The following is a 14,400-nucleotide window of genomic DNA, read 5'->3' as shown; positions in this document are numbered from 1 at the left end:
ACCGTAGAACCCGATCCCGTTTGAAGTTCCAGTAGTGTCGGCACACTGAAGACGCTCGAGTTAGTTTTTGGATGAGAGTAGAGGCTTTTTTCTTGAAACCCTTCCAAACAACTTGTGGTGATGTCGGTGACTTCAGATTGTAGTTTTGGAGACTTTCTGACCCCAAGACACAACTAACTTCTGCAGTTCTCCAGCTGTGATCCTTGGAGATGTTTTATCCACTCGAACCGTCCTCTTCACAGTGCGTTGAGACGATACAGACACGCGTCCAATTCCAGGTTGATTCATAACATTTCCAGTTGACTGGAACGTCTTAATTATTGCCCTGATGGTGGAAATGAGCATCTTCAATGCTTCTGCTATTTTCTTATAGACACTTCCCATTTTGTGAAGCTCAACAACCTTTTGCCGCATGTCACAGCTATATTCCTCGCTCTTACCCATTGTTATGAATGACTAAGGGAATTTGGCCTGTGCGTTACCTCATATTTATACCCCTGTGAAACAGGAAATCATAGTTGAACAATTTCCTGTTCCTAGTCACCCAGGTGTACTTTTAAAAAAAAAAAAAAAAAAAAAAAAAAAAAAAAAAAAAAAAAACATATATATATATATATAAGTAAAATATCAGTGGGAATATACTTCAAATATATTTTTCTCATATGAATTCAAAGGGTTACAATAATTGTTGCACACCTCTATTAAACAAAGATTTTTTAAAATTGTTTTTTGATAAACCTGTGTTGTGTTTGCGATTATTTGATATCCTTGAGAGCGGAGTATTTTTGTGAATTGTTTGAACAAAAGATCAAAAGGTTAAACAGTAAAGACAATTTTTCACTCCCTTCTTTGCTCATATTTGCCAAGGGTGCCAATATTAGTTGAGGGCACTGTAAGTATGTGTATTTTCTATTTCTCTTTGTGCTTTCTTTTATATGTATTGTGTGAGATTCCACAATAAAAATACAAGTTATATAAAACTGAAAGAAAAAACATTCTGGTTGTTAAACAAACCTTAAAAGATGCTTTTAATTCCCAGATTTTTAACTGATCATGTATTAGACTTTTCCACAGAAAATAAAAACCCCACTGAAGCGATTCACTATTATTATATACAGAAAATTCTCATTATGATAACTGTAAAAACCCAGCCTACTTGCTGCCTTATATATGATCCGATTTAAAACTACACTATTTTTTTTTTTTAAGCATCCCTATTACTTTCCTCCTTCCTTTCAGTCTAAAGTCTAATATATATGGACAGAGTTATATATTCTTCCTCCGTATGTCACTTTTTTATTTTTACCTGCCTTAGTGTATTACTAAGAGTACAGCAAGGAGTTTTTACAGCCTCGTGGTACAATGCAGCCCGGGATCAGTGTACTGTGGTTTAACTTGGGGTGTGTGATTTATGGTACCCGTCCCTGACCTGCAGTAGTCGAAGTACTCTTGGTTCTGATTGCGGTAGAAGACGGAGAAGGGGAGCATCCTGCCAGCGATGACCTCAGCCTTCTGGAGCAGCTGAGTCAGATGCACAGGGGAGTAATCTATATCATTAAAAACAGAGACGCAGTTGGATCGGTTATGTATATATGTAAAAATAAATGGACAAATAGTTCATTGCAGTAAAAAAAAAAATCTTTGGCATCACACACTGAGAAAAGCATAGCAAAGTTGTATGTTAAAAGTAATCTGAACGAGAATGTAATTCTAATTGGATTTGATTTGAGCGTTTAATTATTTTTAAGACTCATTCTGTGTGAATCTTGTTTGGGGACACAATGCTAAACCGGTAGCCATAAGCGTCACCTTACGTGTTCAATGCATCAGCCTTGTCGAAAAGTAACGGACCGAATTCAGACACCGGACGTCTCTCGGTTGATGTCAAATCAAATTTCATATTTCCTAGAAGTATTTATACAAATCTCTCATATTGTATGAAGTAAAATGTGAGTTCTCAAATCGGATTTCCTAGAACAGCAGTTCTGATGTATTAATGACGTGATATTAATGCGCTCCTTCTAATACGTTATCGTTTCTATAGTAACGGCTCATACACGGACTCGGACTTTATGTTTCTCACAATGTAGACGTCCTGAAATCTGACTAACTTCTAGTGCGTCTGGTTTTCCTTGTCGTGACTAGCTGATGAGTGTTGTTCTTACTGTATATAGCCTGTCTATACTGATGGCTGATGCTTTGTCGGAGCGTTCTTTGCAACTCACTAAATATTCAAGTGGAAATTGCGAGGAAAATAAAGTCAGAATTGCGAGATATAAACTCCTAGTTGTAGGAAATAGCAAGACGGGTGACGCGACGCGTTGAAGAAAGTATAACTTGCAAATTTGGAGCGACTCGGTACGGCGACTATGAACGGGAGTGAAGACAGCAGAGAGATGGCCGTGCGGCAGACGACTCGCACTGCTGCTCCTTCATCTCGTAGGATATGATGCATATATACACTGGTGACTTTTATATACGAACGCTCTTCCTCCGGAATGTTTAATTTTAGCGGTTTTGGTTGTTATCAAGAGTGATCACCCACTGATAACGTTACTATGACGACCAGTAGTAGGAACGCCTGCCTACTGGCGACTTGCAGCAATGAAAATCGTTGTACCCGTGAGCGTACCTTAAGCCGAACACGTCTTAATGTGGATTACCTGCAGTGCAGAACTCCACAATATCGCTCCATTCAGACACGGCGTAGTCTCCGTCGCCCTGCTTGGATGCGGTTTGCACGGCGACCGTGTACTCGGTTCTCGGGCTCAGGAACCAATGGCCTCGCACAGTCATCGGCAACGGCACGGCCTTGGCAACCAGTTTAGTGGGCACGTCCTAAATACATACGAGGGAGGAGAAATTCATAATGAAGGACTACAGAGGAATCATGTTACACAGAATGATGTTCTGTCCGTGCCAAGAAACATCGTACGGCACTAATCCCTCACAGAAAGATTTAAACGTAGTGTTAGTTTTTCTGAAGTTAGTGATCCGATACCCAGGATCTGGATCGGACACCTCGAATTACAGCCACACCCTGAATCTCGCTTTGGACCACGTAAATACACGCAAAAATATAAACACACTCCATCCTGACCATGACAGTTGGTCTTAAATGTACTATAACGCTTATATGAATATTAGTCTAAACTGTATTATTATTATTTTTGAATGATCTCATTTTTCACGTGTTGCCATTGACAGCACGGTCAGCCTGCATTTTCTATCCCCTGATTTTTTCTTCGGGCACGGAATAAACCGTGTGGTGGTCGAAACCCCGCTGAAAGAAAAATCCTGCAACCTCAGGGGTGTTAAACTACGTGCAGGAACCTTTTATAATCAGGAAACCATATTAAGCACGTTCGTGAGCCGAGTCCGAATGCTCGGAACCGCCCCCGTATTTAAGAAGTAGTGTGGAAGCTGTAATGGGACTCCCTGAGCGTAAGAACACCATGTAGTGTTTTGAGCGTTTAGGTGGCACGTGTGTAGTTCGGATCTCTCTTAACACGCCTCGCACCTTGTGTTTGAACTTGTTGGAGTTCTTGTTCTCCTTCTTGTTCAGGTCGATGAAGTAGTGCGTGATCTTCTCTTTGGTGCGAGGGTCCATGTCCCAGCAGATCTTAAAGGAGTCGCAGGTGATGTTGCTGATCCGAATGTTCATGGGCACGGGGAGCTCCATCTCCACCACGCCGCTCTCCTCCACCTTACCTACACACGCACAGAGAAATTATACGATACAATTACACCACTGTAGAATCCATCTGCGCACATTTCTCACAGTTCTCTGGAGTAACCTTGAAGCAGTACACACACACACCCACGCTTTACTACAAAATGTTCCTTCCATACCCAGGCACGCAGTCAGTAACCTGAAGACCTTCAACTGCGAGTCTTGTTTATATCCCCTCTCTCTCTCTCTCTCTCTCTCTCTCTCTCAGCTCAACAGCACGGCACGTACAAACACGGGCGGTAAATCATACATGTACGCAAAACATCTTACCGGTCACAAATCCACAGTTATTAATCCAGATGTGGAAAGAAATGCCAATATAAGGAATTCTGACTAGCGGGGAATATTTAGAAGTGGAACATTTGGAAAGAAGTAAATGTTACTTACAAAAATTTTTTTTAAAAAGCCTGTCCACTTTCTTCCACGTCGAGTATAGACCGTCACCTCAAAACAGCGAGTGTGTCCAAAAAGATAACACGCAAGAAGCTTATCAGTAGGAACCCTCCCGGGCGTATGCCTTCACACACTCCGAAACCTTAGTGTTTTTGGGAGGGACAGAAGTTTTATTTATTAATTTTTAAATAAACGTGACTGTGTATACACACTTTAGCTTATTGTCACTTATAATCTGTTCAAAGAGGTTCAAGGTTTCTGGGTTCGAGGACCAATTGGGCGCATACTGTTATTGAAAAATAATCACTGAGCACAGCACGTCCCGGAGTGTCGTACTCCTCTTACACCACACTGATTTCAGTTTCGATTAGAGATCGGCCGTCGTCATCGGCGACGGATTCCGAAGGCGAAGAAAACGCCGTCACACGTGTAAGGCTCCGTGCTTTATGTACAGTACGAGTTAGAATAAAAAAAAAAAAACACAGAGCGCTGCACTCTCAGCACAGCTGAACCCTCAAACAAACAAAAGAAACCTCTTTCTCACAAGCACACACCCTGCTGCTCTCTCTCGCTCTCTCTCACACACACACCGAGTAGTTTCCATGGCAACTTGCCAAGCTGATTAAAAACGTAGTTCTCGGGGTGAACGGCGACACGGTGCCTTGAGTCAGAAATCGACTGAGATCACAGAAAATTCCGGAAAATGCCTGAAGAGAAATGTTAATCCTACGCAACACGTTTTCTAACACTGTTTAATGAAAGGTCGCTTTATTAGCGACAGGACTACGGTAAAGTCGTGCAAAAGAGGATGACAAAAAGAGTCTATCGAATTTATTATTAGCGCCGCCTTAAATAATAAACCGGCCTTAAATTAAAATCACAATCAGAGCAATACGCGTACAGACGTCTTACAGGGGAAATGATATGCGTGGCCTGCCACTGCAAAACAAACAAACAAATAAATCAATCCAATTTATGATTATGGGATGGAAAAAAAAATTGGGATTTTAAGTTCATACTTATTAGCTTCCAAGATGATACAATGCACATTTCAATACACGATCTGATGTACGAAAGATAGGTTTAAAGGAACGACCATCCATGTCATTTACAATTCCCTTTTACCCCAAATGTAGTCGATCAGCAGTTTTGTGCCAGTAGAGGAGCAAACATCGCTAGCAAGGACATTCTAGCAGGTTGGGATAATTTAACATTTACCACAAAAAAAAAAAAAACAGAAGACAAGTTGATGAGGAGATCTGGATTGCAGTCCAGTGTTCCAGATCATCCCAGTGGGTTGTTCAGTGGGGTTGAGGTCAGGGCTCTGTGCAGGACAACACACAAACTACCAGCATCACTAGCAGACCGGAGATTTTGGCACCTCTGAACACGCCTTTCAATTACATCATGTTCAGTTTCTCTTAAAGAGAGTTGTTCATGTGGATTCTGGACACTGTATAACACACTCAGTACGTTTACACGGACAAAAATAATCCGATATGAACCCGATTAAGACGATACTGATTAAGAAGCTAGCGTGTAAACAGAGATTATTGATGACCTTAATCTGACTAAAGTCATACTCGAAGTAAACACAAATGGAATTTAGACGTGTGGAGTATTCCTGTTTTAGTCGCATTATGGACGTGCGTTACAGACACGTACACACCTTAATCACACTATTAACGTCGTGTGGGAGTTTTCACCACATTGTGCGACAGGACACGTACACACACAGCAGCGGTCAACCGGCTGCATCCCAAACCGCGTACTTGCCTACTATAAAGTAGGAGATATACATGTATCTCAGATACTATATAGACGGTAAGTACGTGGTTTGGGACGCAGCCCACGGCTTCAAGCAGTCGTCTGTTTGCACGTACAGCACGACAAATAATCAACTGCACTTGAATCTTTCGTAAAATTAAAAATAAAAACACACAAAACTGTATACGGTTCCATAACGAAGACCAACTGTATGTCGATACGTGAAATTCTGGAGGGACGTCGGACGGCGTGGCGCGGTGACGTAATGACGTGTGACGTTAATCCATCTCTGTTCTATAACACATAAAACCTGAACATGAAAGGAATATTCTAAAAGCGACTCATGTAAACACCTTAATCAGAATACTGTCTTATTCAGAATAAGGTCAGTAATTAGATTACCGCTGTCCGTGTAAACGCAGTCAGTGTTGTATGTTAAAAATGTCGGAAAAGGACGACCTGCATCTGTGTATTTTACAAAGTCAATACGAGTTCATTTGATATCCATAATGCTGGAACTGTCCTGTAAAATGCAATTGTGGTCCCCTAAAGCCCAAAACAAATCCACTGAAATATTTTACAGCCCTGCTCGCTTATAATGCCATTTTGTGCAAAATTAATTGGCAGACCTGCTGTGAGATCAGAGAGAGAGAGCGTGAGTGAGAGAGTGAGAGACAGAGAGAGAGTGAAAGAGTGAGAGAGCGAGTGTGAGTGAGTGAGAGAGCGAGTGTGAGTGAGTGAGTGAGCGAGCGAGAGCGAGCGAGCGAGAGCGAGCGAGAGAGAGCGAGAGAGAGCGAGCGAGCGAGAGCGAGAGAGAGCGAGAGAGAGAGAGAGAGCGAGAGAGAGAGAGAGCGAGAGAGAGAGCGAGAATGAGCGAGAGAGAGAGCGAGAATGAGCGAGAGAGAGAGCGAGAATGAGCGAGAGAGAGAGAGCGAGAATGAGCGAGAGAGAGAGAGCGAGAATGAGCGAGAGAGAGAGAGCGAGAATGAGCGAGAGAGAGAGAGCGAGAATGAGCGAGAGAGAGAGAGCGAGAATGAGCGAGAGAGAGAGAGCGAGAGTGAGTGAGCGAGCGAGAGAGAGCGAGCGAGCGAGCGAGAGAGCGAGAGAGAGCGAGCGAGAGAGCGAGAGAGAGCGAGCGAGAGAGAGCGAGAGAGCGAGAGCGAGAGAATGAGCGAGAGAGAGAGAGAGCGAGAGAATGAGCGAGAGAGAGAGAGAGCGAGAGAATGAGCGAGAGAGAGAGAGCGAGAGTGAGTGAGCGAGAGAGAGAGCGCGAGAGTGAGTGAGCGAGAGAGAGAGCGCGAGAGCGGTTTCACATGCCCTAAACCGAACGTGAAACATTTCGTCTCTGTCAGTGGAAAGCTCTGGGGGGAGGGCGGTACCTGCTGAGTCACGGGGAGCGGATGTGTAGATGTAGATGTAGATGAGACGGAGGGTGAGAGGAGGAGAAGGTGCGAGGTTATTAGCTGAAGTCTGCCTGACCCTGTATTGGGCTGAATTACCTGCTAAAAGCCTCCTGAGGTCTGCAGTCTATTCTAAGACGCACACTTTTGCATTCATTCTGAAAACAGACATCTGATCCGCGAAACATCCAACACCAAAGCTACAGACGGAGACCGACATGTCCTTGTACATCCTTTTACACTCTGAACATCAAGTGCATTTCAGCATGATAAACAGAAACAGAGTTTATATTAATGCGCTTGCTCTAATACGTTACCGTTTCTATAGTAACGGCTCACGCACAGGGACTCGTAGGACAGATGTCGGCATTTCGGGTTTTCTCTAAGGAGTAAACATCTAACATGGAAGGAGTCTCCAGTTTCAGAGCTTTGCAACAGTCAGAAGTAAATCTGTAAGTTTTCTGAAACCGTCAGAAACAGAGGAGTTTACGCTTTCTTGAAAACATGAAAAACCGCGTTCGTTTTTCGATCTCGTGAACTTGGAGAGGAAATACAGAGAGGGTGGTGAAGGAGCAACTATTTATAGCTGCTTTAACGTAAGCGAGAACAAGCACTAAAGTTCTTCTCAAACGTTCCACGTTATATACCTACAGCATAAACAAGGGGTATATTAAATGACGTGGACATGGTTTTTTGAGGCCAATATAACGTTTTCTCTCCAAGGTTGGAGTGCGTTAGGTGGAGTTTTTTTGGGTCTTAGTTTAAGAGTAAATGCAATGAATTTCCACAAACACAAAGTGCAGTGTAGCTACGATGTACAGAAGCGTTTCTGCTGTAAAATATAACTGCAAATTTTTTTTTTTTAAATTAAAAGATTGAACAGATTATGGAGTAGATAGTTGGGAGTTGGATGGCCCAACTGTTTTGAGATACTTTTGTGCATTTTATTTTTATTTTATTTTATTTGCGCTGGAATTTTTGCTGGGACCTGGCAACCCAGTTCATGAAACGCTTTACATGGGGAATAAAAAAAAACAAAAAAAAAAACATAAGGCATGCTGTTATATTGCATGAGAATAATGATTATTTTCGTATACAGCACATCCCAAAGTGTTTTAATTTACAATATACAACAGCAATTTACCAACATTTACTTTTATTATTATTATCATTATTATTATTATTATTATTATTATTATTATTATTATTATTATTATTTTTATTATTATTATTACTACACGGCAACTCCTCATACTTTTACCTGTTTATGTAGTTACATTTTGTTCTGGAACACCCATGAAACAAATGTCCTTTCCTCACTTACGTTACAGCAGCTTTAAACACAGCCGTTCCTTCCTTCCTTCACCAGCCTCTAATTTCGCTCTCTCTCTTAACTAACAAGACAAAAAAAAAAAAGAAAACAAAGCTTGTCATGTTAAGGAGAAACCCCGAGGCACAAACTCGTCCGTCCTGAAGACTTTCCTGTGACGTAAAATGTAAAGTTCCAGCTTTACGTCCGAGAGTTGTAAAGCGCCGACACCGGAGACTCCTTCCATTTTTTTTTTTTTTTTTTTTTAAATTTGTTTACGAGCGTCTCGGTGAATTAGCTGACATTTGTTATTACGTTAATAGAAACTTGCGAGCGGAGTCACAAGCCCAGCGTCGATTCATTTTCTATAGGAACACCTTCTGACCAATCAGAATCGAGAACTGTGGTAATTACGACTATATTATGGAGATTTTCCATTTTCAGTCGTATTCCTTACACAGTTGATTGCACAAGGCTTTATTTTATATCCCAGCTAGTACATTATGTAAGGAGAGGGGAGATATTTCACATTTTATTCAACGTTATTTCAACATTTTATGCCTTGACAATGTATAATTAATGAAATGGCAGTGTGGAGTACTTACACAGGAAAGGAGATAGGAGTGTCAGACTCACTAGCTCTGTAAATTTGAAAAAGCAGAATATATTTTGTATGAAGGATAAAACATTCAGGGTGCAAATATGACTTTGTACAGTGGCTGAATAACGGGGGGGGGATGAAATGACTAGTAAATCAATAAATCAAAGCTATCGATGGGAGTTTTTATTTTCTCTAGCTGGTCGGCTTGTTGCTAAGCACCGAGCATGCTAATGCTAGCTAGCGAGTTAGCTTGTTATCGTCAGGGCTTACGTTATCGTTTTATTTTACACGCTTTATTTAAAGTGAAGTCGTGTTTAAAACGCGACGAACTGCTTCAACTAATCACAAAACAAAATAAAAAAATTAATAAAAATATGCTGAAGTTCAGAAGAAGCGGAGTGAGCTAAGCTTGAATTAGCAACCACACGCGCTAGGTTTATTCATATTAAATAAATAAATACTGTGCGCGTGCCTAGCCAAATAAAGCGACGCTCCGTTTCTGTCGTGTTTTAAACAGAGCCTTTGGGATTATTTGAGGAATATAAATTTAATAAAACATGGAGGGTTTTTGTTTTTTTTTTTTTTTTTACCTGTTCGTTCACTCCTGACTGCTTGTTTAAACAGGTGCTACTTGGTTAGTGTTGCCAGTTATTCTGATATCAGACCCAAAAACCCACAGAGACGTAAAATATGCACTCTTCCAGAAAGATTCAGTAATAGAAATGTGAAGACTGGAATGAAGTCGGTTTGATGTTGGACGTTCGATATTCGCGGAAATTAAGGGACCGTCTCTAAAGTTACATACGACATTAGCTGCGTCTACATGGACAACAGTAATCCACTCTCAATCCGATTAAGACCATACTCTAATTAAGAAACTACCACGTAAACAGCAATTTTTACTTACCTTAATATAATTAAGGTCTTAATCGAAGTAAGCAATAATCTAATTAAGACAAGTGGAGTACTCCTGTTTTGGTCACATTAGACATGTAAACACCTTAATCACAATATTAACGTCGTGTGGGAGTTTTCACCGCATTTTGCGACAGGACACGATCACACACGGCAGTTTTACGTTTTACGGCGAACAAGAGAGTTCGGTTATGTCCCAAATCGCATACTTTCCTACTATAGGCATGTAGTGGGGGAAAAAATACATGTATCTCGGCTACTATATAGACGGTAACTACGCGATTTGGGACACACCCACCGCTTCAAGCAGTTGTCTATTAACGCGTACAGCATGACAAATAATTAACTGCACTTAAATTAAAAGCGTTCGTAAAAAAAAAATAATAATAAAAACACCCAAAACTGTATTCGGTACCATAACTTAGACAAACTGTATGTTGATACGTGAAATTCTGGAGGGACGTCGGACGGCGTAGCGCGGTGACGTAATGACGCGGGCTGTTAATCTAATTATGTTCTATAACACGTAAAACGGGAACATGAAAGGAATACTCTAAAAGCGACTCATGTAAACACCTTAAATCACATTATTATCTTACTCAGATTAAGGTCAATAATTCGATTACTGCTGTCCGTGTAAACATAGTCATTGTTAAACACGATTCTAACTTCAACAGCATTTGAAGGGAATGACTTACAGTCATATAACCAACTGTAAAGTGTTCATCTAGGTGTCAGGTATAATGCACACCTCTTAGATTGTTGATATTTAATAAAATAAACTAATAAATCACATGTAAATTTGCCATTTATTGTATTACTGCATGGGCCCATACACAAAATATACCATTATTTAAAGCTCAATAGCATTTGAAGGGAATGACGTACAGTCACACAACCAACTGTAAAGTGTTCATCTAGATGTCAGGTATGATGCACACCTTTTAGATTTTTGATATTTCTGCGAATATCGAACGTCCAACGTCAAGCCACCTTTATTCCAGTAATGTTAAGCTAGATAGATAGATAGATAGATAGATAGATAGATAGATAGGACATACAGACAGATAAATAAGACAGACGGACAGAGAAAACAACAAAGACATAGAAAGATAGATAGATAGATGAGACATAGACAGATAGATAAATGAGACAGACAGAAAACAGACAGAGACAGATAGATACATAGATGAGACATACAGACAGATAGATGAATGAGACGGACAGAAAACAACAGACAGAGACAGATAGATAGAGGAGACATACAGACAGATAAATCAGACATCTGGACAGAGACAACAACAGATAAATAGATAGATAAATGAGACAGACAGATAGAGAAAACAACAGAGAGATAGATAAATGAGACAGACAGGTAGATAGACAGATAAAACAGATAGATAGATGTGCCACATCCTGTCTCTCTCCCTTTAGCTAGCTCATTAGTGATTAACACACCACACTTGCCGTACACAACAGCTGCGTGTAAAAAATAATGAGAAAATGTAGAAGTGGTGAGCAGAGACACTGCGTTGCCCTCGGGCCACTTTCTGTCCACTTTCACTAATTAATTCTGATTTAAACGAGCTCTCGAACAAGGCCGATCAAAACACTTCACTTGCCACATGAAGCAAAACAGAACATGATGAGTCATTGTGCTAGCATTAGCATAACATTAGCATGGCCTCCACAGCAACAGATGGACCTGGGCTTTGGACCGTCTGTTGCTAAAACACACAGAAATCCTCAAAAAGGCAACCTTATATATTTTTTTATTTAAACACATCTTCTACATAGAAAAATAAATGTTCTAAAAATGAGTAATAAAAATAATGTTTTTTTTTTGTTTTGTTTTTTTGTTTTTTTAACGGATTGAGCTCCTCCAATAGGGGTTTTCAATAATTTTGTATAGTCTATAATTTATTTACTTCAAAGGCATGAAAAATATATATTTTTTTAATTATTTTTTTTAAGACTCTGTAATCACAAACAAAAGTTATCAGCCTAATAGTTCATCATTGTCTTCATAAAGCATCAGATCAAGTGATTATGGTGTTTGCTTTCACAGGTCAAAATGAACTCCAAAAATAACTGGTGTTTAAAGAAAAGTGGCCCAGTGGTATCTCAGAATCTTTATGTTAGGTTTTAGGTTTACGACTCCTTTATTTGGTCTCTTAAAGGTTTTAAAGTAATACAAACTCCTCCTTACTGTAAAGGGAAATGATGCAATTAATGGGTCTGACAAGTTTGAATGAGGTTTCACCTTTAAATTGCACCTCGTTTTCACAGCTATCACACTTTCCTGAGGCCATCATGGCAGTCAGAATGGACAGGGCTGGTTTCCAGAGTGATTTCACTTCTGTATGCTGTAAATATTAGTGACTGTTTTAGGAAAGAAAAAAAAAAAAAAAACCCTCTCTCAAGGACGAAGCATTAATCAAAGATGGAAGCACTAGGCGTAGCAGGAGACTACCATGGCTGTGTTCCAATACTGCATTTAGCATTTTCCCACTGCAGAATCCACATTATTATTACAAGCATGAACACAAAGACAAGAAATAATGCTAGCTAGCATTCCGGTTTGATTAGTTAGATAACTAATATGGATGAATTCATTTGCACACCGAGCTTTCAAATAAATTGGAGATACAGTATATGGGCAAAGGTTTGTAGACACCTGACCATCAGAGTCGTATGTGCCATTCCAGATTTATTTCCCCTTTGCTGTTATATTAACCTCCACTCTTCTGAAAAGGCCTTCAGCTACAAGAACGTTAGTGAGATCGTGGAATTGATGCTGAGTGAAGAGGTCTGAGGTGTAGTCAGTGTTCCAGTTCATCCCAAAGGTGTTCAGTGGGGTTGAGGTCAGGGATCTGTGCAGGACGTTCAAGTTCTTCCACTCCAAACTTGGCAAACCATATCTTCATGGAGCTCGCTGTGTGCACAGGGGCGTCATCATGCTGGAACAGGTTTGGGCCTATTAGTTCCATCCATCTTCTATACCTGGAGAACCTGGAGTCTATCCCAGAAAGCATCGGGCACAAGGCGGGGTACACCCTGGACAGGGTGCTAATCCATTGCAGGGCACAATCACATACACTACGGACACTTTAGACACGCCAATCAGCCTACTATGCATGTCTTTGGACTGGGGGAGGAAACCGGAGTACCCGGAGGAAACCCCCACAGCACGGGGAGAACATGCAAACTCCACACACACAGGGCAACGGGAATTGAACCCACGACCCTGGTGGTGTGAGGCGAACGTGCCAACCACTAAGCCACCGTGCTTAGTTCCAGTGAAGTTCCAGTTCCAGCTTGGAACCAATTTTCCAGGGAAATTGTAATGTCATTCTATACAATTGTGTGCTTCCAACTTTGCGGTTTGGGGAAGAACCACTTATGGGTGTGATGGTTGATGGTCAGTTTTCCACATACTTAGAAGTACTGGAAGTACCCATAAGAAGATTGGTAAATTGTGGCCATACCACCTTCACCAGCCTGGACTGTTCCCACAAGGCAGGTTGGGTCCATGGATTCATGCTGTTGGCACCAAATTCTGACCCTACGTTCTGTGTGCCTCAGCAGAAATCGAGATTCATCAGACAAGGCTACGCTTTTCCAGTTTTCATCTATCCAGTTTTGTTGAGCCCGTACCCACTGCAGCCTCAGCTTTCCGTTCTTGGCTGACAAGTGGAACTTAACGTGGTCTTCTGATGTTGTAGCCCATCCGCTTAAAGGTTTATGTGCATTCTGAGATCTACCACAATTGTACAGAGTGGTTATCTGAATTACTGCAGCCTTTCTATCAGCTTGAACCAGTCTGGCCTTTCCCCATCGATCTCTCTCATCAACAAGGTGTTTCTGTCTGCAGAACTCCCTACACTGGATGTTTTTTTGTTTCTTTATTGCACCATTCTGAGGGAACTCTACAGACTGCTGTGTGTGAAAATCCCAGATCAGCAATTATAGAAATACTCAAACCTGGCGCCAACAATCCTCCCACGGTCGAATTCTCTGAGATCACATTTTTCCGCCATTCTAATGGTTGGATCTGCTGGAACGTGTCTGCATGATTTCATCCCCTGCACTGCTGCCACATGATTGGCTGATTAGATAATTGCACGAATGAGTAGGTGCAGCTACAGGTGTTCCTAATAAAGTTCTCAGCGAGGGTACGTTTATGTATATAACTAACGATGAACTGTTTGAGCTAGCAATGATATAAATAGGTTAACAAGGGAAAACAAGCAACTCCGAACGGAACAACTCCTAATGATAG

The 14,400-nt window shown here is 41.0% G+C and overlaps 1 protein-coding gene across 13 annotated transcripts in view; it reads right to left on the bottom strand.

Annotated features, from left to right (window-relative positions):
• Positions 1 to 14,400, bottom strand: part of phyhipla (phytanoyl-CoA 2-hydroxylase interacting protein-like a) — a 31,062-nt gene that overhangs the window by 6,675 nt on the left and 9,987 nt on the right. For 2 of the 13 annotated variants that reach the window (XM_017476957.3, XM_053682606.1), the window contains exons 2-4: positions 3,521 to 3,711; positions 2,664 to 2,838; positions 1,430 to 1,547 (exon numbers count right to left, since the gene is read on the bottom strand). In XM_017476957.3, the coding sequence (XP_017332446.1) occupies positions 1,430 to 1,547; positions 2,664 to 2,838; positions 3,521 to 3,711 (484 nt within the window). The other 11 variants (XM_053682609.1, XM_053682608.1, XM_053682607.1 and 8 more) reach the window with 11 other exon arrangements.

The sequence above is a fragment of the Ictalurus punctatus genome, chromosome 9, assembly GCF_001660625.3.
Source record: "Ictalurus punctatus breed USDA103 chromosome 9, Coco_2.0, whole genome shotgun sequence".
Classification (NCBI taxonomy): domain Eukaryota; kingdom Metazoa; phylum Chordata; class Actinopteri; order Siluriformes; family Ictaluridae; genus Ictalurus; species Ictalurus punctatus.
This window is presented reverse-complemented; position numbering and strand designations above follow the sequence as displayed.